The sequence below is a fragment of the Panthera pardus genome, unplaced genomic scaffold (genome assembly GCF_024362965.1).
Source record: "Panthera pardus isolate Hobbes unplaced genomic scaffold, ASM2436296v1 HiC_scaffold_16, whole genome shotgun sequence".
NCBI classification, from domain to species: Eukaryota; Metazoa; Chordata; class Mammalia; order Carnivora; family Felidae; genus Panthera; species Panthera pardus.
Genome location: NW_026526721.1, coordinates 13228575 through 13254707, shown reverse-complemented (window position 1 = coordinate 13254707; position 26133 = coordinate 13228575). Strand labels below are relative to the sequence as shown.

General features: G+C 42.7%; 2 protein-coding genes and 1 long non-coding RNA gene across 5 annotated transcripts in view; 1 reads left to right on the top strand and 2 right to left on the bottom strand.

The window, feature by feature from the left end:
- The window catches only part of LOC109249685 (uncharacterized), a 73940-nt gene extending 69205 nt beyond the window's left edge, over nt 1-4735 (bottom strand). Inside the window, exon 1 of the long non-coding RNA XR_008422425.1 lies at nt 4580-4735. This is a non-coding gene — a long non-coding RNA (uncharacterized LOC109249685). The remainder of the gene's footprint in view (nt 1-4579) is intronic.
- Nucleotides 4736-4851: 116 nt separating this feature from the next.
- SOD1 (superoxide dismutase 1) lies at nt 4852-13230 on the top strand. The gene is made up of 5 exons (XM_019420175.2): nt 4852-5014; nt 9405-9498; nt 10932-11001; nt 11864-11981; nt 13018-13230. Exons 1-5 carry the CDS (start codon nt 4943-4945, stop codon nt 13123-13125), a joined length of 462 nt encoding a protein of 153 aa, XP_019275720.1. The 5' UTR covers nt 4852-4942; the 3' UTR covers nt 13126-13230.
- The window catches only part of SCAF4 (SR-related CTD associated factor 4), a 64670-nt gene continuing 49794 nt past the window's right edge, over nt 11258-26133 (bottom strand). For all 3 annotated transcript variants that reach the window (XM_053903141.1, XM_053903143.1, XM_053903142.1), the window contains exon 20: nt 11258-16907. In XM_053903141.1, the coding sequence (XP_053759116.1) occupies nt 15976-16907 (932 nt within the window). In that variant the 3' untranslated portion in view covers nt 11258-15975. The remainder of the gene's footprint in view (nt 16908-26133) is intronic.

Here is a 26133-nt window from a genome sequence, read left to right as displayed (position 1 = left end):
TGATGAGATTATTAAATATCCAGCTAACTGGCAATCACAGTTTGCAAACTTCTAATTGCAGACTGTTCACTCCTGCTTACTAACGTAACAATCTACATTAACTCTTACGCTATTCACTTTCCAACTTTTAAAAATGCCTCCGATACTTCATGATTCTGTGATATAATCTTCTTACAAGGTTTATTGGGAATAGGTTTCAGGTTGGGGGATTTACTATCATCTGCATTTTAATAGCTGCAGAAAAACTAGCTAATACCACTTTTAACGGTTTCTCGTGGGCTTCCTAGTTGTTGGTGCATTTGTTTCTTAGCATTAAAAAAACCCTCTCTCTTTCTACTTTGCTTCTTTTGGATTATCCCTAGCTCGGACGTTTTCCTACAATTCATATAAAAATATGTTTTCATTAGCAAAGGCCTTGGTGATAATCCCTTTGTGATGTGTGATATGAAGGAGATTAATAGAAAACTAAATATTTACCGAGAATGATGAAGATATAAGGGGGAAATTACTTGCAGTCACAGAAATACAAATGATTCAGGGAAAGAGAAAGATGAGATAAAAGAGAAAAGTAGAAAAATGAGCCCTAGGAAAGGAAGAAGAGGAAGGGGAAAATGGAAACGCAAGACTGAATTTCTAGTCTACCTTCTCACTCACCTCTCAACCCCAGAGGTCCCCAAAACACTGATTTTCATTCTCAGGAATGCCAGAATGACACATCACAAGCTGCTTAGTCATCTACACAGGCTGCAGTAATATCGGAGACATCTATCCCCCTTCATCATTCCCTATAAAATCAAAGTCGCTCTGGATTACCTGTGCTCTATTCTGACTGTCAAATTCCAGCCACATTCTGGGGCTCAAGACAAGCCCAGCTACTTTAGGACTCTTTGGACTTCTTGGAGATAATGATTCTCAATCGGACTGGCCTGATACAACACTGAACTTTTCAAAATTACCCGTCTGAGTACTCTGGTCACACTCCAGTTTGAAACACACGAACTCTGGGGCTAAATTATGGAATTGAGTCCAAAGCCATCACGGAATCCCAAGGTTCAAACGAATAGGCCTGCCCTAACATTTACAAGACTGGGGCAAGGGCACCATACACTAAATATTTAAATGATATAAATCAAGATAACAGCTAAATAAAATATACCCTATCCTCTGCCTTAACAAATATACCTTCATAAAGACCCAGAAGGCAGATTCAAATATGGAATTCTTGGACTTCTTGAGTTCTATGTAGGAAGGCGACAAAAGAATGAGAGCCAGTCCTCTGTCCCTGGTCCTTCCTTCCTTCCCCAACCCCAGGCTTCAAGGTGCACTGAGGGGGCCTATGGTTAAATTCAGACATATACCCATGGTGGCACAGTCCATCTTTGGTGTGTCCAAGCCCTGGAAACAGGTCTAGTGTGCCAAGAAATTCCAAGGTCTTACATATTTAATGACAGTTCTGAACAGTGGTTCTCAACTGGGGGCAATTTTGCCCCTCAGGGAACAGTTGGCAATTTGTAGTGGTATTTGGCTTGTCACAGCTTGCGGAGGGGGGTGTTAGAGCATCTACTGGGTAGAGGCCGGGGATGCTACTAAACATCCTACAAGGTACAGGACAACAACAACAAGTGTTATCTGACCCAATATTAATAGCGCCAAGACTCAGATACCCTGCTGTAGAAGGACACAATACTGCTCAAGATCACATACAGGCACGCCTTGGAGATATTGTGGGCTTGGTTCCAGACCCCTGCAATAACGTGAATATTGCAATAAAGGAAGTCAGATTAATTTATGGTTTTGTTTACACTATATGAAAGTCCAGTAAGTGTGCAACAGCATCAAGTCTAAAAAAATGTACACACCTTAATTTAAAAATACCTTATTGCTAAAAAATGCTAACCATCATCTGGGCTTTCAGCCAGTCGTAATCACTGATCACAGATCATAACGTAATAATAACAAAGCTTGATATACTGCAAGAATTACCAAAAATGTGACACAGAGAGTGAGCAAAGTGAGCAAAGTGAGCAAAGGCTGTTGGAAAAATGGTGCCAACAGACGTGCTTGATCAGGGTTGCCACAAACCTTCAATCCGTCAAAAAATGCGACATCTGCCAAGCATGATAAAGTGAAGTGCAACAAAATGAGGTATGCCTGTATTTAAATTCCTTAACCCTGTTCTAGAAGGAGGGGTAAGGTTCACCCTCCTGGCTCCACAGACTCTTTCCCCCTCAGGAGAGCTGGCTTGAGGAGGGGCAGAACAGGGCCTTCTAAAGTATGGGGCCCAGGGCCAGGAACTCCCTTGCCCAGGAGGGAGGGCAGTGCTGGGAATGAACCTCCGGGGTCCTCTAAACTGGCAGGACAACAAAGGCCTTCCACTGACCAAAACAGGGGGATGCCCAGGCTTCATCTGAATAGCTCAAGAGAGAACCAAGCCCCTGTCCCAGGCCGTTCTTTGCATCCATGGGCTGGCTGGTTCGGGGGCTGGATCCTTGCCAAGTACTCCCGATGGACTGAAACCTGACTCTCTAACTTCCTGGAACCCAAAGAAACTTAGACCTTGAGCAAAGGCCCTTTGGCTGGCATGCACACATTTATCCAACTCTCTATTGGCATATGCCTGGAGAATAGTAAGTATAAGCAGCAAAATTACAAATATGTGCACTTTTGAGAGGACGATAAAAAATGTGGATTGTGCATCTCAGGTAGAGGAAGCCTTGGAGTCTAAGGATCTAAATAAATAAATAAGGTTTAACACAGATGTGGCTGAAGCACTCCCTGCCCTGGTGTCACTGTGGCCTTGGATTAGGTCTCAGTATTTTGTCATCCTCGCCACCGAATCCTGCCGACTGAGGGAAATATGGATCCCATGGTGAAGAGTTCTCAGGAAATGGGGAGGATTTAAAAATCCCACAAAGCAAACAGAACACAAATCCCCAGCAAGCAGAGCTCTTTTTCCCGTATGTCTGTCCCTTCTTGGCCCCTGTCGGGGTCTCCTTGTCTCCACTTTTCTTTTCAGGACACTTTCCCCATCTCCTCTTTGGAGTCAGGTAGGGTCCAGCCCTTTGCCTCAATTTTCCTGCTTTCGTGGGCAAGAACTCCTGCAAGCCACAGCTTCTCAAAGCGAGGTCCCAGGCCAGCCACACCGGTGCTACCTGGGAACAAGTCAGGAATGAAAGTTCCAGAACCACAGCAACCTGCAGTTTAACGAGCCCTTTGGGTGACTCTAATGCACACTTCCACTTTAAGGTAACTTCATCCCACCTCCAAAAACAGTTTAGTCAACTTTGTAGGTGTTCAGTCAGGCATGCCCTGTCGGGGTGGAAGATGAAGATGCCTACTCTCCTCCATGCCCCCAGCGTGGTTTATTTTAAAAATATCAACTTTATTTATTTATTTATTTATTTATTTATTTATTTATTTTTAGCATTTATTCATTTTTTGAGGAACAGAGAGACAGCATAAGCGGGGGAGGGGCAGAGAGAGGGGGAGACACAGAATCCAAAGCAGGCTCCAGGCTCTGAGCTGTCAGCACAGAGCCCGACGCGGGGCTTGAACTCATGAAACGCGAGATCACGACCGGAACCAAAGTCGGACACTTAACTGACTGAGCCACCCAGGCGCCCCTCAACTTTTTTTTTTTTTAAGTTTATTATTCTTTTTTTGAGAGAGAGAAGAGAGAGAGCAGGGGAAGGGGCAGAGAGAGAGGAGAGAGAGAATCCCAAGCAGGCTCTGCCCTCCCCAGGTGGGGCTTGAACCCAGGAACCATAAGATCATGACCTTAGCCGAAACCAAGAATCCCATGCTGAACAGACTGAGCCACCCAGGCGCCGCCCCCTTCCCATGGCCTATCAAACTAGCCTCCCTGCAAAAGTGTGTGCGGAGGAAGGTGGATAGGATTCTCAAAGCCATATCGTTGCAAACAAATTCACATTCACTGTAAAAAAAAAAAAAAAAAAAAAATCTACGAGAACCTAGCAGAAGTTAAATTTGCACCCCAAAGGTGCCAGAGTCTCCTGTCCATCTTTCTAGACATTTCGGAGCACACCGTGAATATGTTTATCCTTTAATAACATACACACACAAGTAGTTTGTGTTTTTGCTCATTTCGTAACAAATTTGGGAATATCTTTCTGGAAGACTAAGCAATATTCCGGCGTTTGGAGGTATAAATTGTGTGCCCATTCTGCCCTCCTCCCCGACCGCTGGGGCAGGAGGGCCGGACGAAACACGAGAGACGTGCAGAAGTCAGTCAGCTGACGTTTTGGGATTCTCACCGGTTGTGGCCTTCTCGGTCTAACAGGAAAACTGTGAAGAGAACACAGAGTTCCTCTAGCCAGATTGCCAACTCTGTGTGCTAAGGACGAAAACAACCGCAGGGAAGAAAAGGCAAGGGCAGGGATTCAGATGCGCCGACCTTACACACCCTCAGAAACCCAAGAAACAAGACACACATGAAAACCACAAAAAGCAACCAGCTTGCCGCATCCCGATTTCCAAGCAACAGAGGAGACAAGGTCATTATAACCGATGACATTTCCAGACAAAGTGACTTAAGAAATTAAAGGCGTGCCACGTATACCTCATTTCCCCAGGTTCGCGTACTGCAATCCACAGGCTGGAAGGGAATGGCTGATTTTTTCCACAGTTCCATGTTTCTGGGCGTTTTCGAGCCGCGGGGCGGAGGGAGCCGGCGGCGCGGGACGCAAGGTTCCCCACGCCGCCCCTTAGTCCCGCCCCCGGTCGTTCCAGGCCACTCGCGTACCAAAGCGAGTGGGGCGCGGGCTGAGCGCGGGGGACGATTGGTTCCGGGCCAGGGTGGGCGGAGCCAGAGTTTCGGCCTTTAAGAGCGCGCGGCGCGGCCACCTCGGTTTGCGTCGGCGTCTTCTGCGGCGTCCTCTGGTGTCCTCGGAGCCCTCGAAGCTCGGACCGGACCCCGAGAGTCATGGAGATGAAGGCCGTGTGCGTGCTGAAGGGCCAGGGCCCGGTGGAGGGCACCATCCACTTCGTACAGAAGGCAAGGGCTGGGGCGGAGGCCGGCGGGAAGGCCGCGCCCGCTCACCTGTGCCCCGGAGCGCGGGCCCGCCGGGCCTCGAGCCGCCTTCGTCACGCCCCCGCCGCGCGGAGTCTGCGGGTTCGCGCCGCCCGAGGCCTCTGCCCCGCGGCGGTGCGGCGGCCGAGTGCTGAGTCACCGGGCGGGCCGGGCAGGGGCGGCGGTGCGTGGCTAGGCCTGGGCGGGGGTGCAGGGAAGGAGCCTCGGGCGGCCCCGGGGGTGCTTGGAGAGCGCGGACGGAGGCCGGCTGCCCCGAGGGCCTGGGCCGGCGTCGCCGCGTCGGTAGGCCGGGGCGGAGACGTGACGTTTTTGCAGAGGCTGTGGCCCTTCCTTGCGGGGTCGTTTTCTGGGTCCTGAAGCTCGTGCCGATTCGGAGTTGCGCAGTCCGGGGCCTGGCCGCCCTTGAGGTTCGGGAATGGGGCGGGGGGGGGGGGTTGGTGGTGGCGAGTGCGGCAGAGCCACCTGGGTATAGTCGCATCCGTTACCCCGCTTTGGGGTTTCCTTTCCGCTCAAGGGGTCTGCAGCTTGCAGCCTGTGGGCACAGCCCGTCCCCATGCGGGTGTTCGTACAGCCCCGGAGCTAAGAGTGGTTTGTATATGGTTAGTTCAGAGGGTCCTAAAAAACAAGAGTCATGCGACTGTACAAAGAAATAAAACCATTGAATCCCTGAAGTACTGATTAGTGAAAGTTTATTGTGCACACACCAAAAAGATGGTCGTGAACCGGGAGCACTCAGACCAATTCATGGAACGCGGCTGAGGGGTATATATTGTCATAAAGCATCTTCTGTAGTGAGAAGGCAGTGACTTTATGTTTCGCAGTGATGGGTTATGATTTCAGTTTTCTTAGATGCTAAGAAATTGGTTAGTGGCTACCACATACTGACCTTGGGAAACAGCTTGACTTTTGCTTACCATTTCCACAAGGCATAAATAAGAAATGACCCGTGTCAAGTTAGTCTTGCCAAATAAGCCAATTAAGCTTTTGCTTGTATGACTAACTTGGTTTTGTCTGATCAGGGAATTATCAAGGCTGGTCTCCGTTTGTTTTTGATTTTAAGGGGACAGAAACCTTGGCCCCTTGCAGAAAAGTTTGCTGACCCTTGCTCTGGGTCATGGTCTGGCTGTAAAGTCAAAGAAGATGGCCCTGGGCAAAGCTCCTTTTCCTCCTCCAAAGCTCCAGAAGCCAGAGATCTAACCTACTCCCTTGGGTGTTTTCCAGACCTGCGATGTTTTACCCTGGGTGCACAGTAGACTCATTTGGGGAGCTTTTAAAAAATGTGATACTGATACTAATTCCAGATCAATTATATCAAAATCTGTCAGGGCGCAATATGAGCATGGCTGGTTGGCTTTTTTTTTTTTTTTTTTTTTTTTTAATGTTTATTTTCAAAGGGAGAGAACCAGTGTGGGGGGGGGGGGGGGGGCGGGCAGAGAGAGAGAGAAAGAGAATCCCAAGCAGGCCTGGCACTGACATCGCAGCGAGCTTGATGCAGGGCTGGATCTGACGAATTGTGAGATCATGGCCTGAGCTGAGATTGAGAGTCCGAAGCTTAACCCACTAAGACACCCAGGTGCCCCTGAGCATTGCTGGGTTTAGTTTCTACACTAGTACTAATTTGCATCAAGCTTTGAGAACTTTTAGAGGGTAGTGGATGGGATTTTGGAGTTGGAAGTCAGGAGACCTGGAGTGTCACTCAACTTGCTTGTCTGGACATTGATTTAACCAAATTTTCTGTAAAGTGGTTTTGAAATTGCTCTACCAACAAGCCCCCTACTGAGATGGTCAAAAAATAAAGTATACAGAAATACTCATTAATTATATTATGAAACACATGTTTTAGATTTGTCTCCCAAATCTTAGCAAGGTTACGAACTGATGGAAAATTGTCGTACTTTGCTTGATAATCATGATATTCAATATATGAATGAGGTTTAATCTTTAAAGGGGCTTACAGAAATGTGAGAGGACAGGAAAAGTAATCTTTGTAAGTGTCCCTGTTTATGAAATTTATGCAAGGGAGTTTAATTTTATCCTTCGAGTGGTTTGCAAATTTTCTGGAAAAGGCTTTTTGGCAGTTGACTAAATTTTGCTGCTTTCATTTGCCAGACTTTGTTTTGCTCCTCTTCTCTCCTTGTGTAATTTTGCCAAAATACTAGAGAATCTGGGCAGCTCCTGAGGGATCCCTTCCCTCTGGCTATGCAGAAATGGCTTCTGCTTTACATTCAGAAGCCGAGCTGTGAATCCATACGTAACTCAATCTACGCACCTTCCCTGAGCTGCATGTATGACTCCCCTTTTTCAAGTTCCAAACTTCATTTTGGTGGTGCTGTTTGTACCTGATAAAAGATCCTTGTGTAGTTGAGCATTACAGCTCTACGGATATGCAGGTGTGTTAAATTGGAAATAAACCATATTTGTTTGGTTTAGAGAGCGTTTAAAATTCTGGATTAGTGGGGCATCTGGGTGGCTCAGTCAGTTAAGCATGGTTTGTGAGTTCGAGCCCCTCATTTGGCTCTTTGCTGACAGCACAGAGCTTGCTTGGGATTCTGTTTCCCTCTTTGTCTGCCCCTCCCTTGCTTGCTCTCTGTCAAATTAAATAAAAATAAACTTAAAATATTTTTGGATTAGTTTCCAGTTTTTAAAAATCTAAAATTTTCACCCAGAAGTCCAGATTCCTGGCTTCTTTTTGAAAAATTTGGAGATCTTTTGAAAAATTTGAGCCTTCGTTAGCTCAGGACAGCACTCTGCGGGACCAGTTGGTTTATATTCCTTTCCCTTCCCTGACCTGTTTTTACTCATTTAAGACAACAGCGCAGCCCCTGTAGGGCTGTAACTAGGCAGCTTACTGCTGAGCTACTCCCGTGTGCTCTGCCTTTACCCAGGACCCGTGTGCAGATGCTGGGAAGACCCTGCCCTTTGTCTCTGTGCTCTTGGTAACGCCGTGTATTCTGGGGGGGGGGGTAACACTCTCATTTTGGTTTTTACAGAATTAAAGCTTATGCTTAGAAAAATTCTAGTGTATCTGTCCTCAAAAAGCAAAGAAGGGCAGCAGTTGCCACACTACTTCCTTTGAGCGGTGCTTTGTATCCAATGGGAAGTCAGATGTTCAAGGCCAACACCTCTTGTAACTGTTGGCCCTGACTATTAAAAAACAAACCAAGCTAAAAACAAAGACGCCATCATGTGTACTTCTGTGTGTGTTTTATTTTAGTTCCTAAAATCTCTTTGTAGCTATACTAGTTAACTTTCTTTCTTTCTGTATGTAGCTGTATAGTACTGTTACCTATTATTGTTGCCTGCGTGGTGATCCCTATGTGTTTTTCTGCCTTTGTGTTTTCATTGCCCTTTCTCTGTGCTGTCAGAGTGGAAAGGTTATCTGGGTTTGAATGCCTAAAATGACTTTAGAAGACAGTACCTTTGGTTAGAGCAGAATCAGTCCCCCGGGGACAGTGGGACAGGATATTTTCTGGCTATTAATAAAAAAAATATCTCTGGTGGAAACTGATAAATACCCACCTAGGGGGAGAGTGGAGAACCAGGGATCCTAGGTTAGTTGTATATGATTAGTGTCGTTTCGTTTTGTTTCTTTTTTTTTCTTTCTTTCTTTCCTTTTTTTTTTTTTTTTTTGAAGGCAAATTTGCACGTTTGCTTTATGGAAGAGGGTCTGCATGAATAAAAAAAGGTGCTATGATGTGTTGACATTTGGGTTAAAAATTTGATACATACACCTATTCAGCATGTGCAGATATAGCATATTCAAAAGTATTTACAAAATAAATAACTTATTCATGTTACATATTCACTGTAAGGGAGTCAATCCCTACAAAGTCTATAATCTACCATTTAAGTGCTCACTCTACTTGCCACTCTGATTAGGTGCTTTTTCTGGGCTATTTTATTTATTTTAATGTTTGTTTATTTTTGAGAGAGAACAAGCAGGGGAGGGACAGAGAGAGAGGGGGACAGAGGATCCGAAGCAGGGTCCTAGCTGACAGCAGCGAGCATGATGTGGGGCTTGAACCCAAGAACCATAAGATCATGACCTGAGTGGAAGTCAGATACTCATCCTCAACCCACTGAGCCACCCAGGCACCACTGGGCTCTTTTATTTAATTGTGATGCTGGCTTCAGGGCTCCTGGGCTGTCTTAGAACAAGGTCACATCTCCCTAGTGTTGGGTCCCTGGCCTGGAACAGTTAAATAGCTCGCTAGAAAGGGGTGGGCCTGGGATTTGGACACAGATCTTTCAACTCCCGTGTTCTTTTCCTGTGACTGGTAAAGATAATTCACCTGTTTTCTTTGTTTAGCAGCACTTGCTCTCTCAAACTTCTTGCACTTTTCTTTGACTAAAGGGCAATGGGCCTGTTGTGGTATCAGGAACCATTAGAGGATTGACTGAAGGCGAGCATGGATTCCACGTCCATCAGTTTGGAGATAATACACAAGGTGGGTGTTGTGTTGGTCCAGGGACTCCTACCTGTTTCACACAATAAGATAAATGTACTGAGTAGAGCTACCCCTTAACATGGAAAAAAAAAAAAAAAAGTCAAGATAATATGATTACTAAGGTCGACCTTAGGGAAATGAGCCATAGCACTGGCTTTGGACTCTTGAAGTGTGGAAAGGAAGAGGAAGAAGTTGATGTGGTTTTTGTTTCTTTTTATGATCATATCTTGATTATAAAAGAGTCTCAAGTATTTTTTTAGAAAACAAAAAGGCTACTTTCTTACTGCCATAGTGATCGCGGTGTTTGTGAGCTGGGGTTGAGGGTGGGTGCTTCAAGCACAGGGTCTGCATTTATTTGCATCATCCTGTAAGAATAGCTCCTGCTGCCGACGCAGGGGTCTTAGTGGGACAGAAGTAAAGTCAAATATGAAAAAAGAATGTAAACTCTTGATGCTTTGGATTGAGTTCCATTAATTAGAAGCAAGTTAACAAAAGTTTATGGGTTAAAATGCATTTAATCCTCTTCTACCATATTTGAGTAATCTGAACTGGGTGTTGAGACTTTTTATGGTGAAAATTTGATTCATCTTGCTGGAATTTGTTTTTACTGTTCTGTAATTTAGTTGCTGTAAAAATTGTGATTTAATGACACGCTTTGATCTATTTCAACAATTACTAAAACTCCTCAGGTTGCTCTTTACTTTTTTCCTGGCTCTGCTTTGGGAGGTGTGTGCCCGGCCGCTTGGACTTACTGTGCTGCTTCCTGTAACCTGTGTGTCTTCTCCCTGGGGGAGCTGGGTAGTAGCTGTAAACAATGGAGACTTTCCGTCACCTGCTGAGGGAAGAGAGCCATGTCACAAAAGCACTTTCTGCATTGTTGTGTTCTGTGAGAAAGGCCTTCCCTGAAGCACAAGAGTGCCATTTTTACAGAATATATTCTGAATGCCAACTCCTGGAGTTCTGTGAGGCAACAGCCTTGGCCCTTAGACAGAAGGTGCCATTTTATATTCTGCAGGTACCAAGTAAAGGCCACAGTAGGGCTCCTTGGTAGTGTGTTGCTGGGGAGGTGAGTTTTTGTAGTTAAGGTATGCTACCTTATAAACTACAGTCATAATCCTGGGGTTTTAATGATAGAAGAACCATGAAGATCAAGTCTTGGCCCTCTTGTTTTACGGGGCAGTGAAGAAATCAAAGCCCAGAGAAGGGTATTACCTTTACCGCTGTCACACACACTAGTTAGAACTTGTCCCTACTGCTTGCCTATTTTATTTTGTCTTAAGGTGTTGCTTCCTGTTTTTATGAACCTAGAAGTTATGATGTAGGTCAGTATTTTCTGTTTGAGGTTTTAGTAATGACCAGTTTGTTTTAAGAATTTATTTTGGAATTCGGATTCATAATTTAGCTACCTTTTTGTTTTTGCTTTTGGCAAATAGGCTGTACCAGTGCAGGCCCTCACTTTAATCCTCTATCCAAAAAACACGGTGGGCCAAAAGATGAAGAGAGGTGAGTGACAAAGTGCTTAACTCTTCTCAAAAGTATGGCACTGGCTTGTCGGGTCAGAGCGGGTATAGTACTTGTAGATTGCACGCTGACATAACTGAGTGGTCTTCCCCACCTCTGCTCTTGAATTCACTGCCTTCTAGGTAGGCCCTCTATGTATGTATGCCTCCCACCCCGCCCCAAGTAACCCTGTATCCCCAAGTGCTGGAGCGGCTTATTCCCTGGGCTGGTAACTGACAAATGGGGACACTTAAGACGATTTGGTTTTGTAGCATTTATTGAATATAGAACTAATACAAGTGCCAAAGGGAACTAATACAGGAAATGTCATGAATAACAGTACTGTCAACCACTAGCAACATAAACCATCATTGTGAAACATAGGTAGCCTTGTAGATAAAATTGTTACTGAAAATTCAGTGAGTCCATTTGTATGTGTGTTTCCTGAGAGAGCCTTTCAGGAAAATACTAAATTTAAGGACTGGGAGTAATTTATTTTTATAACAGGCCTGGGGCATAGCTTTCTTAGCCATGCCAAGAAGTAACAGGCATAACTCAGAATTTACCCTTTGGTACTTTACCACTGAAATTCTAGATGTGCCCCCATCCCACGATTCTTCCCAGAGTATTACTTTGTAGATTTGAAGCTTTGAAGAGCAATGGGTCTAGAATGTCAAGTTGTTTCTGGTTTGTATGTTCCAAAATTTTGTCATTCTGAAAAAGTGGGTCCTATTTGATACATATTGTATCCACCTCTTTGTCCATCCTTATGTATCCGACTCAGTTTTTAATTCAGCTCACAAACTAGCCTGATGGTAAGGTAAATGGAAATCAGTCCTAATCCCTGACGCTTTTTCAATGTTAGGCATGTTGGAGACCTTGGCAACGTAACTGCTGGCAAGGACGGTGTGGCCAACGTGTCTATGGAAGATTCTCTGATTGCACTCTCAGGAGACCATTCCATCATTGGCCGCACGATGGTGGTGAGTTTTCATATAATAGGATATGCGTACAGTTTTTTCCAACAGTCCTGTATCTTCTCACAATTTCATGATTATCGATCCTGATCCACATACATTGTACTTTTAGTTCAGATTAGGAAAAACAGTTAACCTATCGATGACAGTGACGATGAATTAATGATCTAGGTTGGTTACGAACACTGTTCTGCTAAGATGCAGTAGTAAAGTAGGTTACGTTTGATCATATTAGATCCGTATTGTGGAAGCAGAAGTCGTCTTTGTCTGGTTTTTAAATGGCCGTATTTTCTTGCCACGATTGAATGTCCCCCTCCGCCCCCCGTAGTTAAACAGAACATTTTGTTAGGTCTAAAATCTGAGACAGGCCTCAGTATTCCTTATTCGCATCTGCAGGTTATGGTCACTTGTCTAACACGTGGAAGGGACTGCCTGGGAGCTGCATCTGGTTCTCACAAACACCAAGTAGTCTAGGCTCTCTGTTGCCTGTAGTCCTTTCTTTACAGCTGACCCTTGACTTTTCTTCAGTTGTAGTTGTGAGGCAGAAAAATCATCGATCAGTGTTAGATGAGCCAAATTGAAAATGCTGTTATTTAAATAGTCCCGAGATATTTTTAAGATCATTTAGACTTCTAGTTCATTAGGCACAATTTTGAGTTTTTAAAATTCACCTTTTCTTTTCTCTCCAAAACAATGTTTATTGTAAGAGAATACGTGTAATTGAGGCCATGAACATTTCTCACGGAGGGTTAACATTGGCACGTGGTGGCCTAGAAGAGTTGTTGGGGTTTTAGCGATAGCTGCTCAAACCTAGCATGGACAGTTAACTTCCATCTGAATCATCAAGTGAAAGCTCTGAGTAGTAGTTGTTGCTGTTTTTTACTACTAGATTAAATATTAGCGTATTTCCCTGCTAGGAATTATTTTAACATGGTGTTTTCTAACATTAAGTGGTTCTTAAAAGTCTTTTGGGTATTGTTGGGAAGAGGTGGTAATTACTTGCTAGCACTAAGTATGTTAATGTTCTTAAAACTTTTTAAAGGTCCACGAGAAACGAGATGACTTGGGCAAAGGTGGAAATGAAGAAAGTACGCAAACGGGAAACGCTGGGAGTCGTTTGGCTTGTGGTGTCATTGGGATCGCCAAGTAAATATTCCCTAGGATGCGATCTGAGTCCTAGTAACTCCTATGTTATCTTGCTAGTTGTAGAAATTTCACTTGATAAACATTAAACACTGTAACTTTAAAAGTGTAATTTGTGTGACTTTTTAATTGCTTTAAGTACCTGTAATGAGAACTGATTTATGATCACTTGGAAGATTTGTATAATTTTATAAAACTCCTATTCAGTTAAAATGTCTGTTTCAATGATCTCTGTATTTTGCCAGGCTTAATAATCATATGGGTATTAAACTTCATTGTCTGAATTTCTTCAATTCTCATTCAAGCCCGCAATAAACAAATATACCATATGGCACTGAATTTTGAACCTAGTGAAGTATCCAGATTGAAACTCAAAATTAGCTCTTGATACCCCCTACATAGAGTTTGAACAGAACAGATTTAGTAGTAGGTTGACAGGTATTACGTTTCATAGAGGTCACTTTTCAAAGTGTTTTAAATGATGTTTAAATTTTTAGCAGCCGGTCTTTTAGCTAAGACTAACCTCAATTTCAATCTTGGACAAAATATCTTTTGTCAGCTTCAGGGAAATTAAGATGGTTTCTCTGATTAGCTCCTTAGCATTTCGACTCAGTAAGATTAAATTACCTACCTGCCACAGTGGCACATATTCCTCTCCATACACACATGAACAGTTGCTCCATCTGTGCCAGTCTGCTTTCACATTAGCCATTTAAAGAAATCTACCATAGCATTTTAAGATGGAACCAAGGAAATGTTTAAACGTGGGTTATGTCTAAGGATTTCTGCATCAAATTAGTAAATTTAAGGCTAGTTCTCCTATCGTAAGTACTTGCTATGTACCTATGAGAAACTGCTTTTAAATGAATGTTAACCTATTTCAGATTTGACTCTGGAGCACAGTCGTTTATTGAGAGTTGCAGAACATTATTTCTAATAGAGAAACCAGAAAGAAGCTACAGTTCTGATTGACCATAAATATATGATATACTTAATCAAATGTAGGATATCGCTTGGGAGGGGAAAAGCAAATTTGGAAAAGGACAATTTGTAATGCTTTCAGAGTTTTAAAATTGGTGATAAAGAATATGCTCAGAATAAGTGGTTAAAATCAGTCAGGATTTAAAAATATGAACAGATTTCACTAATGTGCGATTTGGAGTACATATGTGGGATAGGACTCAAATATAGGGACCTGCTTGTGACCTTTCAAGTCTCAAGTGTAATCACTACCACTTGGTATTTGGCGGGGGGGGGCTTGTCATGTGCAAATTGGATGATCCCAATACTTACAATTGGAAACACGGGTTTCTTAAATCCCTGAAATCTGACCACTAAATGATCACATGTATGTTTCTTTCCAGAAGCAGTTTCAGTTAGGACTTTTTAAAACCTCTCCGTGGGCCAACATCAAACAAAGGACAAGTTTTATCATTTAAGTGCAGATACGAACCTGGATTTTTTTTCTCATTTTCTAAAGTCGGGGACACAAGAACATTGTCCTAGATACATTCTCCCTGTCAAAACAAAGATCTTGCTGCAGAGTACTATTTAAGAACCAAAGTAATAAAGCAGCTTCGCCTGGGGATGAGGGCAAAGAAAAAGTTACTGCTCAACACACTGAATGAAACGAGGACAGTTTAAAAATGTAATTTATGGGGGAAAAAAAGCTTCAACAAGGCCATAAATACTTGGATTGTGTGGTCTTTTCCTTGGCACTGAGTAAAGCAGTTTTATGGAACTGCTGTTCTGAACTATTTCAGACACAGGTTTGATTTGGCTTTGGATGACTTCATGTAATAGTTCTTGGATAACCTACATCTATTTTTCCTAGTAAACCCAACAATTTTAAGCAAAAGAGAAAATACTTTATATGTTCTCATATGTGACAAAAAGTTCAGTCTACCTCTGCCCAGCAGGGGAGTTTAAAAAATGGTAAAGAAAGGCAACAGGCAAAGCCTATATTATAGGAAACAATAGGTTGCTTTTAAGTCCTTAAAACATGTAAGACAAAAAGCTTTTAGGTTGCAAATCTAACCTTGATTTCTCTCACCCTTTTGAAAAATTTAATGGGATGGTAAGAAAACATTCAACCTTCTAAATAAGTAATACCCAGGCAATCGGATAATTTTATAGTACAAACGGGTACTCTGGGATCCAGTTTCCTCCCCCCAGCAAAATTTCTCTTTACAAATTAATTAGGGCAACATTTACCACAAAGCCAATGGCAAAAAAGAAATCCTTGATTGAACTGCGAAACTAACAAGCTTTTCCATTAACATTAAAACCATGAACCTTTACACCTTATGATTGAAATGCTAAAAATAAAAAGTATTACAAATGAAGTGTTTGAGAGTAACTACATAAAGATGTCTATTTCCATCAAGTAAACAAGTCTAATTTAGACTCCAATACAGTATTAACAGCTCAAACTTTGATGGTGAACAATCCTTTTCCACCTTAATGCAGTGTAGGAAGAATAGCACACATTAAAGTTTGTTATGAAAATAGAGTTTATTAAAAACATCCCTATTGTTTTGAGGAGCTTTCACCGTTACCTTGTCTTAAATTAAAAAAAAAAAAAATAGAGAGCACTTCTAATTACGATTTGTAAACTTTTTAAAGTCAAAACTTTTAAAAAGTTACAGCAAAAAGGGTAATATTTATTCATATTTTCAGTATTTTTTGTTATTTTGTGGCTATTTTTAAATAGAAGGGAAGCAATCAAATTGCTTACAATTCCCCACCAACTACTGCGGGGCTGTGATATAGCAGGAGCAAATATAATACAGCATCTGTACACCTCAAGCTCTACACTCCAGAAGCGTCACTGTCACATTTTGACAAATTCCAGTCTCTAACGAGGAGCCTCTGCTGCTGAGCCAGAATCCTTTTCGGGTTCAACGGATGAGGTAGCCTCAGCAGGTAACTCTTCAGAAGATTTTACAACTGCAGACTCAGACTCCCCCTTATCAAGTTCTGAAACAGTGTCTACGTCTCCCACTTGGCTACTGGGAGGTTCAACGGTTTTGTTACCACCTGCCCTGTCTGTCACCTCAGGCTTCTCCTTTCCTCGGTTTTCTTCCTTCTCTCTACGAGACTCTCTATCTCTAGAATCTCTCTCTCTGTCTCGATGCCCACTAGAGCGTCTATTTCTCTCTTCCAAGTCTCTGTGCCTGTCCCGGTCAGGGCTCCTTCTTCCCCACTCTCTCCTTTCACGATTGCTATTATCTCTATCATCATTACGGTTCCCATACCGTTCCCGGTCATTTTCCACCCTATTTCCAAAAGATCTTCTTCCAAACCTCTCTTGGTCTCTACCTGAATTGAACTGCTGCCTGTTATCGTTTCTAAACGGTTGTGGTTGCTGCTGAGCCGGTGGCGGCTGCTGAGCTGGTGGCGGCTGCTGTGGCTGTGGCTGTGGCGGTGGCGGCTGCTGTGGCTGTGGCTGTTGCTGCCTCCCGTCTCTGTCTTCGGGACCCCCTGGGCCTGGCCCCGGGCCCCCAAGCCCTGGCATTCCCCCAGGCCTAACAAAGGGGCCATGCGGTGGAAAGGGGCCTTTCATTCCATGAGGTGGAGGCATTCCAAAGCCCCCGGGGCCTGGCGGTGGACCTCTATGCATCATGTGCGGTGGCATGGGACGAGGTGGCATCAAAGGAAATCGCTGTAAATGAGGTGGAGGCATTCCTGGAGGGCGCTGAAGTGGGATTAGGCCAGGTCGGGCACCAAGGAGACCAGTGGATGGTGCTTGGAGCCCAATTACAGGACCAGGTGCAACTCCTTGATTACCTATAAAAGAGAGTAATAAAAATGTATATAAAATAATGCAGAAGATGGCATTCTGGTTTCAGCTGTTTCCTGTGGAGCCTGAATCAAAATGAAGTTCAACCCGGAATCTTCAAAGTTGTCTGCCAGTCTACCTGCGCAAAACTCAACGTGAGGCCAACAACCCATAGCATGTAGTCTTAAAGATAGATTACATACTATATATAAAGACATATATTAGTGTGTAGATGATGAGGATCTAATAATGGTAGAGGTCAAAGTAAGATGGAAAAGGAAACTGCAATATACCAATTTTTGGAAAGAGTATGTCCATCACTAGTGGTTGGTAAAAATACTTAAAACACTCAAGACATTTGAGAAAGACAATGTACGGGTCCTCATGACACAAAGAGCTGAACTGTGCTATGTGAGCCAACTGAAGGCCATCTCAGGTGTACTCTTAGGAAATTTTACACTTTTAAGTCTTAACTTACTGGAAAAAAAATAGGGTCACTAACCCAGAAAATCCACTGCAGAGGGAGGTCTCCGATTCCATGTCATTAAAATGCCTTATTAAACGGTAAACATCACTTGAACAGTAAAGCTTATAAAATAAAGATCAACACACCAGTGGGGAGTTTATTTTTACAGGTCCTTTTTCAAAGCACACCCTAAGGCATAAACCTGCTAGGCCGAAATGATGGAATTATGCTGAAAAGTCCGGCCATTCACTTTCTATTCATTCCTCCTAAGGTGGCGAGACCAATGAAGTCGGTGCTGTTGAAGGTGACAAGGACTTCACTGGTTTTATTTCCTGTTTTCATGAGGGCTGGCTCAGGTTTTGTGTTAAGTCCTACAAATAAAACCACCCATCGTTTAAAACGATACGGCAAAATAGTACAGATTCGGTTTTGGTTCACCACTTCAGTAACAGAACGACATCATCCCCCTCTCTATTTCTTTGCAAATATCAACACCACAAGGCAAACACTATGACCAATACGAGTTACTCTAACAATGGAAAATGTTCCAGATATTGTCAGAATATATTATTTACCCATCTACTGCATGCAGAAAGGCCTTTGAGCAAGTTAGGGGCTCTGACGCTCAACCACCGATGGTTAAGAGAAATGCTTTTGGGACACTGCTACCCAATACTTTAATAGGAAGTTTTCTTCCCCCTCCCCCGACAGCAGGTTATTTTATGTTGACAGAACCACTTCTTCATGTGTGCTTTAGCATACATTAAACAAGTCCTGCTTGCTCCTCAATTTTCTGTATCAGCAATACTAAACCTAAACAAGAGTTTCTACTTCAGTTTCGGATCCTCACAACATGTGGTCCAATCCTATTCTGTCCGATTTAAGGACTAACTAGAGTGGACCTGAAAAGCTACGTATACCAGTTTACAACTCACCAGCTGTGGTATTTACTTAAACACAATACCTTCTTTCAAATGCTTACAATGAAGTCTATTATGTCTGGTGAAATACAATCTCACTTAGGAATGACCTTGGACGTGTGCCTCAGAAACAGTACCTGCCTCTTGTGGAGATTAAGTGGGATAAAATACATAAGACCGAGCTCAGAGCCTCGTCCACAGTTAAATGCTGAAATTTTCACATCTATCTTGACAGATGATAAATATCCTAACATTAAATATCTGACTTTGCAAAACTGAATGCATTTTTCATTTATGATAGGATCTTATTAACCTCTTGTGGTCGGTCCCCCAACACCCACCACAGTTTAAAGTCCAGCACTTGACAGTTGGGAAAAATGTGAATACACCGAGCTTCTACGTGTCAGGTCTTAATTTTAAAAATGCAAATGACTTCAGTAAGAAGCTAGAAATTATGAAGTGGATAAATGAAGCAAAGACCTAGTTGCTTCACACACTCTTCAGACGTTCCTTAGGAAAACCCCAATGAACATATACAGAACCACCACCTACATACTGTATTTCAGATTGAATAAATCCAATGGCAAACTTATTCCTAGTGTTTAGTAAACATTTACGGAGTGCATACCATACAGTGGGACAGCAAAAGCCCCTAAGATATGTCCTTGCTCTCACTTTTAAAAGGAATCAGTACTGGGGCGCCTGGATGGCTCACTCGGTTGAGCATCCAACTCTTGATTTCGTCTCAGGTCACGATCTCACAGTTCGTGAGTTCAAGCCCCGAGTTGGGCTCTGTGCTGACAATGTGGAGCCTGCTTGGATTCTCTCTCTAACCCATCCCCACTCACTAGCTCTCTCAAAATAAGCAAAGATTAAAAAAAAGTTAAAATAAAAGGAATCCGTGCCAACATTTCCAGACTATACCTCAAAACAACATAAAATGTATGTACCCCATTACTGCCCTTTAAACAAAGAAATCCTGCACAGATGCACTTAAACAAATTGAACTTTACTTTCCCACCAGTCCTTAAGGAGTAAAATGACCACTGAGGTGGGATTAGGCCTTTTTCAGAGATTTGAGTACTTGTTTATAGGGTGAAGAGACCAATGCCAAATTTTTAAGTAACACTAGAAAAATGTGGAAGAGGTTCAAAGCATCTTATTGTTGTTAAAGAATTAAGTTCAGATGAACCTTTAAGAGGAAACGATGACTCCTACAGGACAATGGAAAGGTCCTGTTTCTTGATTTACCCAGGAAGACTGGCTTCCTCAGCTACCAATCTGACAGTGGCCAAAGGATGTATGGCCACCTGACCCTTGTGCCAATCAGACAAAATGGGCAATCATTCTCCATAAAATATAAACCTGTCTCTAGGAACGCAGCTCTTAAGTCCTTCATAACAGGCATCTGAGAGTGTACGAACATCGATTTGATAGGGTTAACATTTACAGTCATGTATTTAACCTACCTACAAAGCAGTATTTTTATACAGCAAAATTATTGCCTAATTTGATTCTGTATGTGTGGATATTTGTATTCGCCTAATACTATACACTCAAATCCCTTCCCTCATTTGTAAATAAGTGGATTTCCTTTTAATCCTTCATGAACCAACATTTACAGATTCCCCTGACAGAATATCCAACCCCATAGTCCTAAACGTTGGCTTTCAGGCCACAAAAGTGATAAAAGTGTGGATTACAATTTTTTTTTTTCTGTAGTGGACAAGTATTGCTTTAATAAGTTATATTTAACTAAAAATATACCAGGTGGCATAAAGCCCTAGATAGGCATGCTAGCTGAATTTCATTTTTAATTAGAAAGCAGACGTTATGCATATTCAATGGACTGTATAGTGAGTTACCCAGGTCTAAGGGGCATTCAAAGCAATTATTCATTTTATCTGGAAGTATGACGTGCAATGTCACTGCCAAGTTTTCTAGAGTTGCAACTTAAAAAGAATTCACACATATTGGACATCTGAACTTTATTAACTCATTTCATGTGCTGAAGATAAAACAAGGCCCTCTCCTTTAAACAGGACAGAGCCTAAGTAGAAAGAAACTGCTGGAAGAGATGGCACGAGCTAGTATTGGTGACAGAGGTGGAAGTGATTAAGCTGGTGGGCATGAGTCTGAGTGCAAGTCCTAGAGCGTTTGAATAGGGTCTTGAAAGAAAGGGCGGAAAGACATCACTGGTCAAGAGAACTGCAACAGAATGCCTTTTGCCAAGAGAGAAACAAATACAGAAGATGAGGTTTGTTACTGAAGTAGCAGGAAAGAATTTGTGTAAATACAAATTACTGTCAATTAAAGAAAAAAAGAGGTTCATAAGGCTGAGCAGGCAGGCCAGGGCAATTCGGAAGTGTTACATGCCACAAGAAGAAACCTGGGACTTACCAAGAAATTTTTTGCAGGGATGATCCCGTGTTCATTTTTGAAAGACCTTTCTAGCAAGCAGTGTACAGGAAAGGAAGGGAAAGACACTGGAGAGCAGGTTGACTCTCACTCTCAGAATCTAGGGTACAGAAATGAGAGACTGAACAGAAACAGAGGTGACAGAGAGGAGGTACACAGCTCTCTGCTCTGAATAAGTGGATGGAAGCATCAATACAACGCAGGAATTTAAGAAAAGAAGCTATTTTGGGAGACAGATGACAAATTTCATTCCCTCCACCCCCCCCCCCCGCCCCACCCCCCCCACCCCCCCACCAAATTTCTGAAAGTTAGAGGGGCCTGGCTTAGATCTGGTGGAAACGTGAAGAAACTGGCATGTATACCTAGAGTTCACAAGAGTCACAGTGTTACCCACAGCACAGGCAGGAAAAAGGGAATTCAGACCTGGGAAACACCACCTTAGAGACTCTGAGATTCCTAACACAGTAAGATTTTAATGCAGAAAAAGGTGACAGCCGCAAGTATCTGTATTCAAATTTGAAGACGAATGAGAAATATACTGCACTTTAACTCAAAATAACCAAGACTTAACTGTGGATATTCCAATGATGAGCCCCAAACCAGTCATTTCACCATTAAAAAACAAAAGATTAAAGGGGAGGTGACTGCTATCTAGAGCAAAGACGTTCAGAATTGTGTGAAATAAAGAACAAGTGTGTTAAAAGGCTGAAGGGGCAGTGAGGGGGCGGGGGGTGACTGGGATCATGGTTGGAGTCCAATGTGGACCTTGAAATCTCAGGAGAACATAAATAAGGGCTGCAAATAGGATCTTTCTGCCAAGTACCACAGTGCGTGGGGACAGGGAGACACACAAAGGTTACAACTAAATACTGTGGGTGTGACCAACTGCCTCAGTCATAGTTGGACGCTCTTCAAGAGGATATAGGGGCACCTGGGTGGCTCAGTCGGCTAAGCATCCCAACTCTTTGTTTCAGCTCAGATCTCATGATTGGTTGAGTTTGAGCCCCATGTTGGGCTCTGCGTTGGCAGCACAGAGCCTGTTTGGGATTCTCTCTCCCTCTGCCCCTCCTGCATGTTTTCTTTCAAAATAATAAACAAACTTAAAAAAAAAAAAAAAAAAAGAGGATGTAAAGTGGAATCTTTTAAGGAGAGCAAGGACTTGCTAGGTGAAAAGGGGAGGGAAGAGAGGAGGAGGAGAAAAGGTGGACGGGACATCTAAATACCTCTTCTACAATCTTGTCCTCCAATCTACCAAAGTCGCTGCCTCTAGGAAGTCCTGCACCTTTCATTACCAACATGTCCTCAACTGCAAGCACCCTAACTCTCCAACCTCCTTCCTAGAATCATTTTTGATCCCGTGAGAGTCAGGCCCCCACAGTACCCTTCAATGTCTTTACTTTCCCCCTCACCACAGTTGTCTGGTAAAACCTCAATGGTTTTGAATGCAACTCTTCTACCCAATCTGTACACAGACAGGGCTGGGGGTCACCCCACCCCCAACACATCGACTGGCCTCATTTTGAGTTTATAACCTCAACCACAAGTGCTTCCTTAATTCTGGTTAGTGATCCTAATTTTCCTAGGCAGCTCACATTCTCATTTCCCTAGACGTCTACTTCACGTGCTCATGTTTCTCCTCAATCCTGTCTACCCTTAGGGGGTTTTAGAACAAATCCAGGGAGATAAAATTTACGTAGTTTACAATTCACCCATATAAAGTGCCTAATTCAATGGGTTATAGTGTCTTCAGAGTTGGGCAACCATCACAATGTTTAGGATATTTTCATTACCTCAAAAAACCAAGTTCTGTATCACCCCCCATTTCCCTGTGATCGCCCCACGCCTCCCTCCAGGCAACCACAGACCCTGGTTTCTGTGTCTCTACATCTGCCTATGCTGTACGTTTCATATGGATGGAGTCATACGATATGTGATGCTCTGTGACTGGCTTCTTTCACTTAGTGTATGTTTTCAAGGTTCATCCATGTTGCAGCGTGTACAAGTGCTTCCGTCTTTTAAATTACCAAGTACTATTCCATCATAGGGATATACCGCAATTTTATTTATCCTGTCCGGTTTACCATGAAAAAAAAAAAAAAAGGTTTTTGGAAAAAAGACTTTTTCATTCACTTACCCACCACCCCACCTACCAATTTACCTGTACCTGTATCCATATGACTCCTTCTGTCTGAGAACAGCTATGCTCCAAGGATTAAGTCCTTTATTCAAACCCTGAACCGATGCCCTCTTACCTACATAAGGGTTATCAGCTTAGCCAACACCTCTTCTTTCCTGCAGCAAAAATTTCCCCTCTGATTTTCCAGTAATAAAGATGCTGTAGTTTCACCCATCTTTTAGAAATAAAAACAAAAACTCCCTTACCTTGCCATCTCTTTCCAACTTTCACCTCATTTTGCTGTTCCTCTATATAACAAATCTCCTCAAAGAAATGCCCAAAATCACTGTATCCATTTCCTCACCTTCCATTCTCTCCTGCCCCTGTGTAACTGGGCTTTTGGATCCATTATTCTGAGGAAATCACATTTCTAAGGTTACCCAAGAGGCTTCATTCTGCTAAACCCAGGCAGCAAGTTCCAGTGCTCTCCCCAAGCCACCTATGTGACTGATGGTTGATCGCTCCCCCTCCTTCCTAGGAACTCTTATTTGGCTGCCAGAAAAGCCCCTCTACTTTCGCTGCGCCTTCCAGTATCCTCTGCTGAACAGAGCAGTGGTTAAAACCACCGGTGTCGGAGCAATGCTGGCTGAAATTCCGACTTCACCACTTGTAGCTGTTCACCTGGGCAGGCTACTCAGCTTGGTGCTTCAGCCTCCCCATCTAGAAAACGGGGGTAACTGTACTTACCTCTTAGGGCTGTTAACGCTCAAATGACTCACACATACAAACTCTTCGCCAGAGTTCCTGGCATCTGGAACTATGTCTGTCTTAGTTCTCAGTATTGTATTCTCAACGGCTAAGTTGCTGAAGTTTTCCTAGGCTCATCCCGCTCACTGTATTTACGTTCCCTTCTTAAGTAATCACTGGCTCCTGTGGCTTTGCTGATCGTTTGCGGAGGATATCTGGAATTATATCTCAACTGTATTCAAGTTGTTTACTTATCATCTGCACCTGAATTTCAAAGTTAAAATAGCCAACCTTTTAACTCGATATCCCCTCTGCAGATCCAGTCCTCCTTGACATTTGCCCATCTCAGAAATGGAGATTACATCCTATCAACTGCTCACATCAAATACTGAGCTCAATCTTGACTCCTTTCTCTCATACCCCACACTTAAGTAGTCAGCCAATTAGGAAGGCCCTATCTTTAAAATAAATTCGACGTCCAACCACTTCATTTCCTCCACTGAGCCACCCCAATGCAAGCAGTTAGCCTGCACCTCTTCTACTGCGACGGCATCCGAACTAGGTCCTCTTTCCACTCTTAACCAACTCCTAGAGTCTGGTGTCTACGTAATAGCCATTACCCTTTATAAAGTATACATAAGACTGAAACTACAACATTCCCCACTGCACACTCAACCTGGCCCTTGCCAACCTTCTCTAAACTCATAGCCTGCAACTCTTTTCTTTGTTCATCCTGCTCCAGCCACACTGGCACCCTGTGGTCCCTCAAACAAGCCAAGTTCACTCCCAATTCAGGCCTCCTTTTGTTCTTCTACCTCAACTATCTTTTCTCTGTATTTCCATGGCTTTCCCCCATCATTTCTCTCCATACTACCTCCTTAGATGCCCTCCTGGGCCATACATATACCATTTAAAATAGAACATCCCATGTGACACTCCTCCAATTCCCTAAGTGTTCTCTGCTTTACTCTTCATCATAGGATTATCTCCATGTGAAGTTATTAGTTTATTATCTAAGTCCCTACTAGAATATAAGCTCTAGGAAGACAGGCTTTGTCTTGTTCATTCAGGTATCTCTAGTACCCAGAAGGATACCTGGCACACAGTGGCTACTGAATAAAATACACATAGAATGTATGAATGGCAGTGGCAGAAGTGATGACCAAATTCTTCAAGGAGAAAATATCTCTCAGGCTGCAAGAGCAGAGGCTAGAAGGTCCAGGTCTCTCCCCCAGGGCGGTGGCTTTCCATTGTTAACCTACAAAGATCTGAAATTTATTTTGAGAAATTCTGCAATTTTCTTTAACTACCTCCTTTTCTGTTTCTAGTTGGCAGCTTGACATTTTTTGATCTGATCCAAATAAAATGTCACTGTGGCATTTGCATGAGCCTAAAATGAAATCCCACACAAGGAAAAAATATATCAACCACTCTTATCTCTCCCACCAATGCCCTAAGATCCCTAAGCATGCATATATATGTGTGTGTATATATATATGCATATAATGTATATATATATGCATATAATTTTTAAAAACCATTGCTTTTCTTCATCCGAGACATTCAGAAAATTGCAGTAACAGTGCAACCCATACATGTATTTCCTTTGCCTAGATTTCATTGTTTATTAACATCTGGAGCATAACTATTTTGAAAAGGCTCCCAGGCAATTCTTGCAGTAGGCACTATGTTGGGAGCTGAAGAGAACAAGAGTAAGGAGCTAGTTTTCAAAGAATGAGAAAGCACATTTTAGATAGTATTATACATTAAGATTACACCAAAAAAAATGGTGCTTAGGAGGTTAATGAGAAATCTTTAACAGAAATTTGAGTTTTTAATAATATATAATGCAAATATATGGGAGAGGTGTATCTATTTTTAGCAGAGGGGTACATTATGTTTTGCTGAAATCCAATACACGAAAACCAGAATTTCAGATAAAGAGAAATCAGAGACAGATTATTTTAAAATGACTCCTTGGCTTTTTGCAAAATTATGCACAATAGGTTTTGTCTGGTCAACTTCCCTACAGTTCATTTGTAGTGACTTTTTAGAATTTGTATACCAATTGCTATGTTACCGTAACTGGCAAAATGGAACAACTCTAAAAGAGTTGCACTATTTGAGTCAAGAAGTTTCGAGTAAACAATTAACCTATCACTGAATGAGATTTTCGACAGGGAATGTTACTTTCAATGTTAGCTGGAAAAAATCTTACCTGAAATTCTTCACAGCCACATCTTTGTCTACCAAAATCAATCTAGAGTCCAGAGTCCCTGCCCCTCCCACCTTCCTCAGGCCCAAAGTGATGTATGTCGGAGAGATTTAAATTTAAGAGAGACTCCAGGCTGGAGTTCTATAGCCCAGGAAGCACAGAGGGACATGGAGACAACGTGATAAGCAGTTTTCAAGTTTCTGTATAAGACCTTCCCTGTAGGTTTCATCTGAAGTACCTCACCTTCTGAGAAAATATAGGGTATTCGTCCATAAATTTAAATCCAAGGCAAGTATCTGTTGTGGATTAATAGTTATTAATTACCCACTGTATCCACTGAACAATGTTATAT

What these genes read in the sequence shown, in the direction of transcription:
- SOD1 (XM_019420175.2), top strand. Translation starts at nt 4,943, where the DNA reads ATGGAGATGAAGGCCGTGTGCGTGCTGAAGGGCCAGGGCCCGGTGGAG. An exon ending in CCATCCACTTCGTACAGAAG is followed by an intron (nt 5,015 to 9,404) that starts GCAAGGGCTGGG and finishes CTTTGACTAAAG; the next exon opens with GGCAATGGGCCTGTTGTGGT. An exon ending in GGGCCAAAAGATGAAGAGAG is followed by an intron (nt 11,002 to 11,863) that starts GTGAGTGACAAA and finishes TTTCAATGTTAG; the next exon opens with GCATGTTGGAGACCTTGGCA.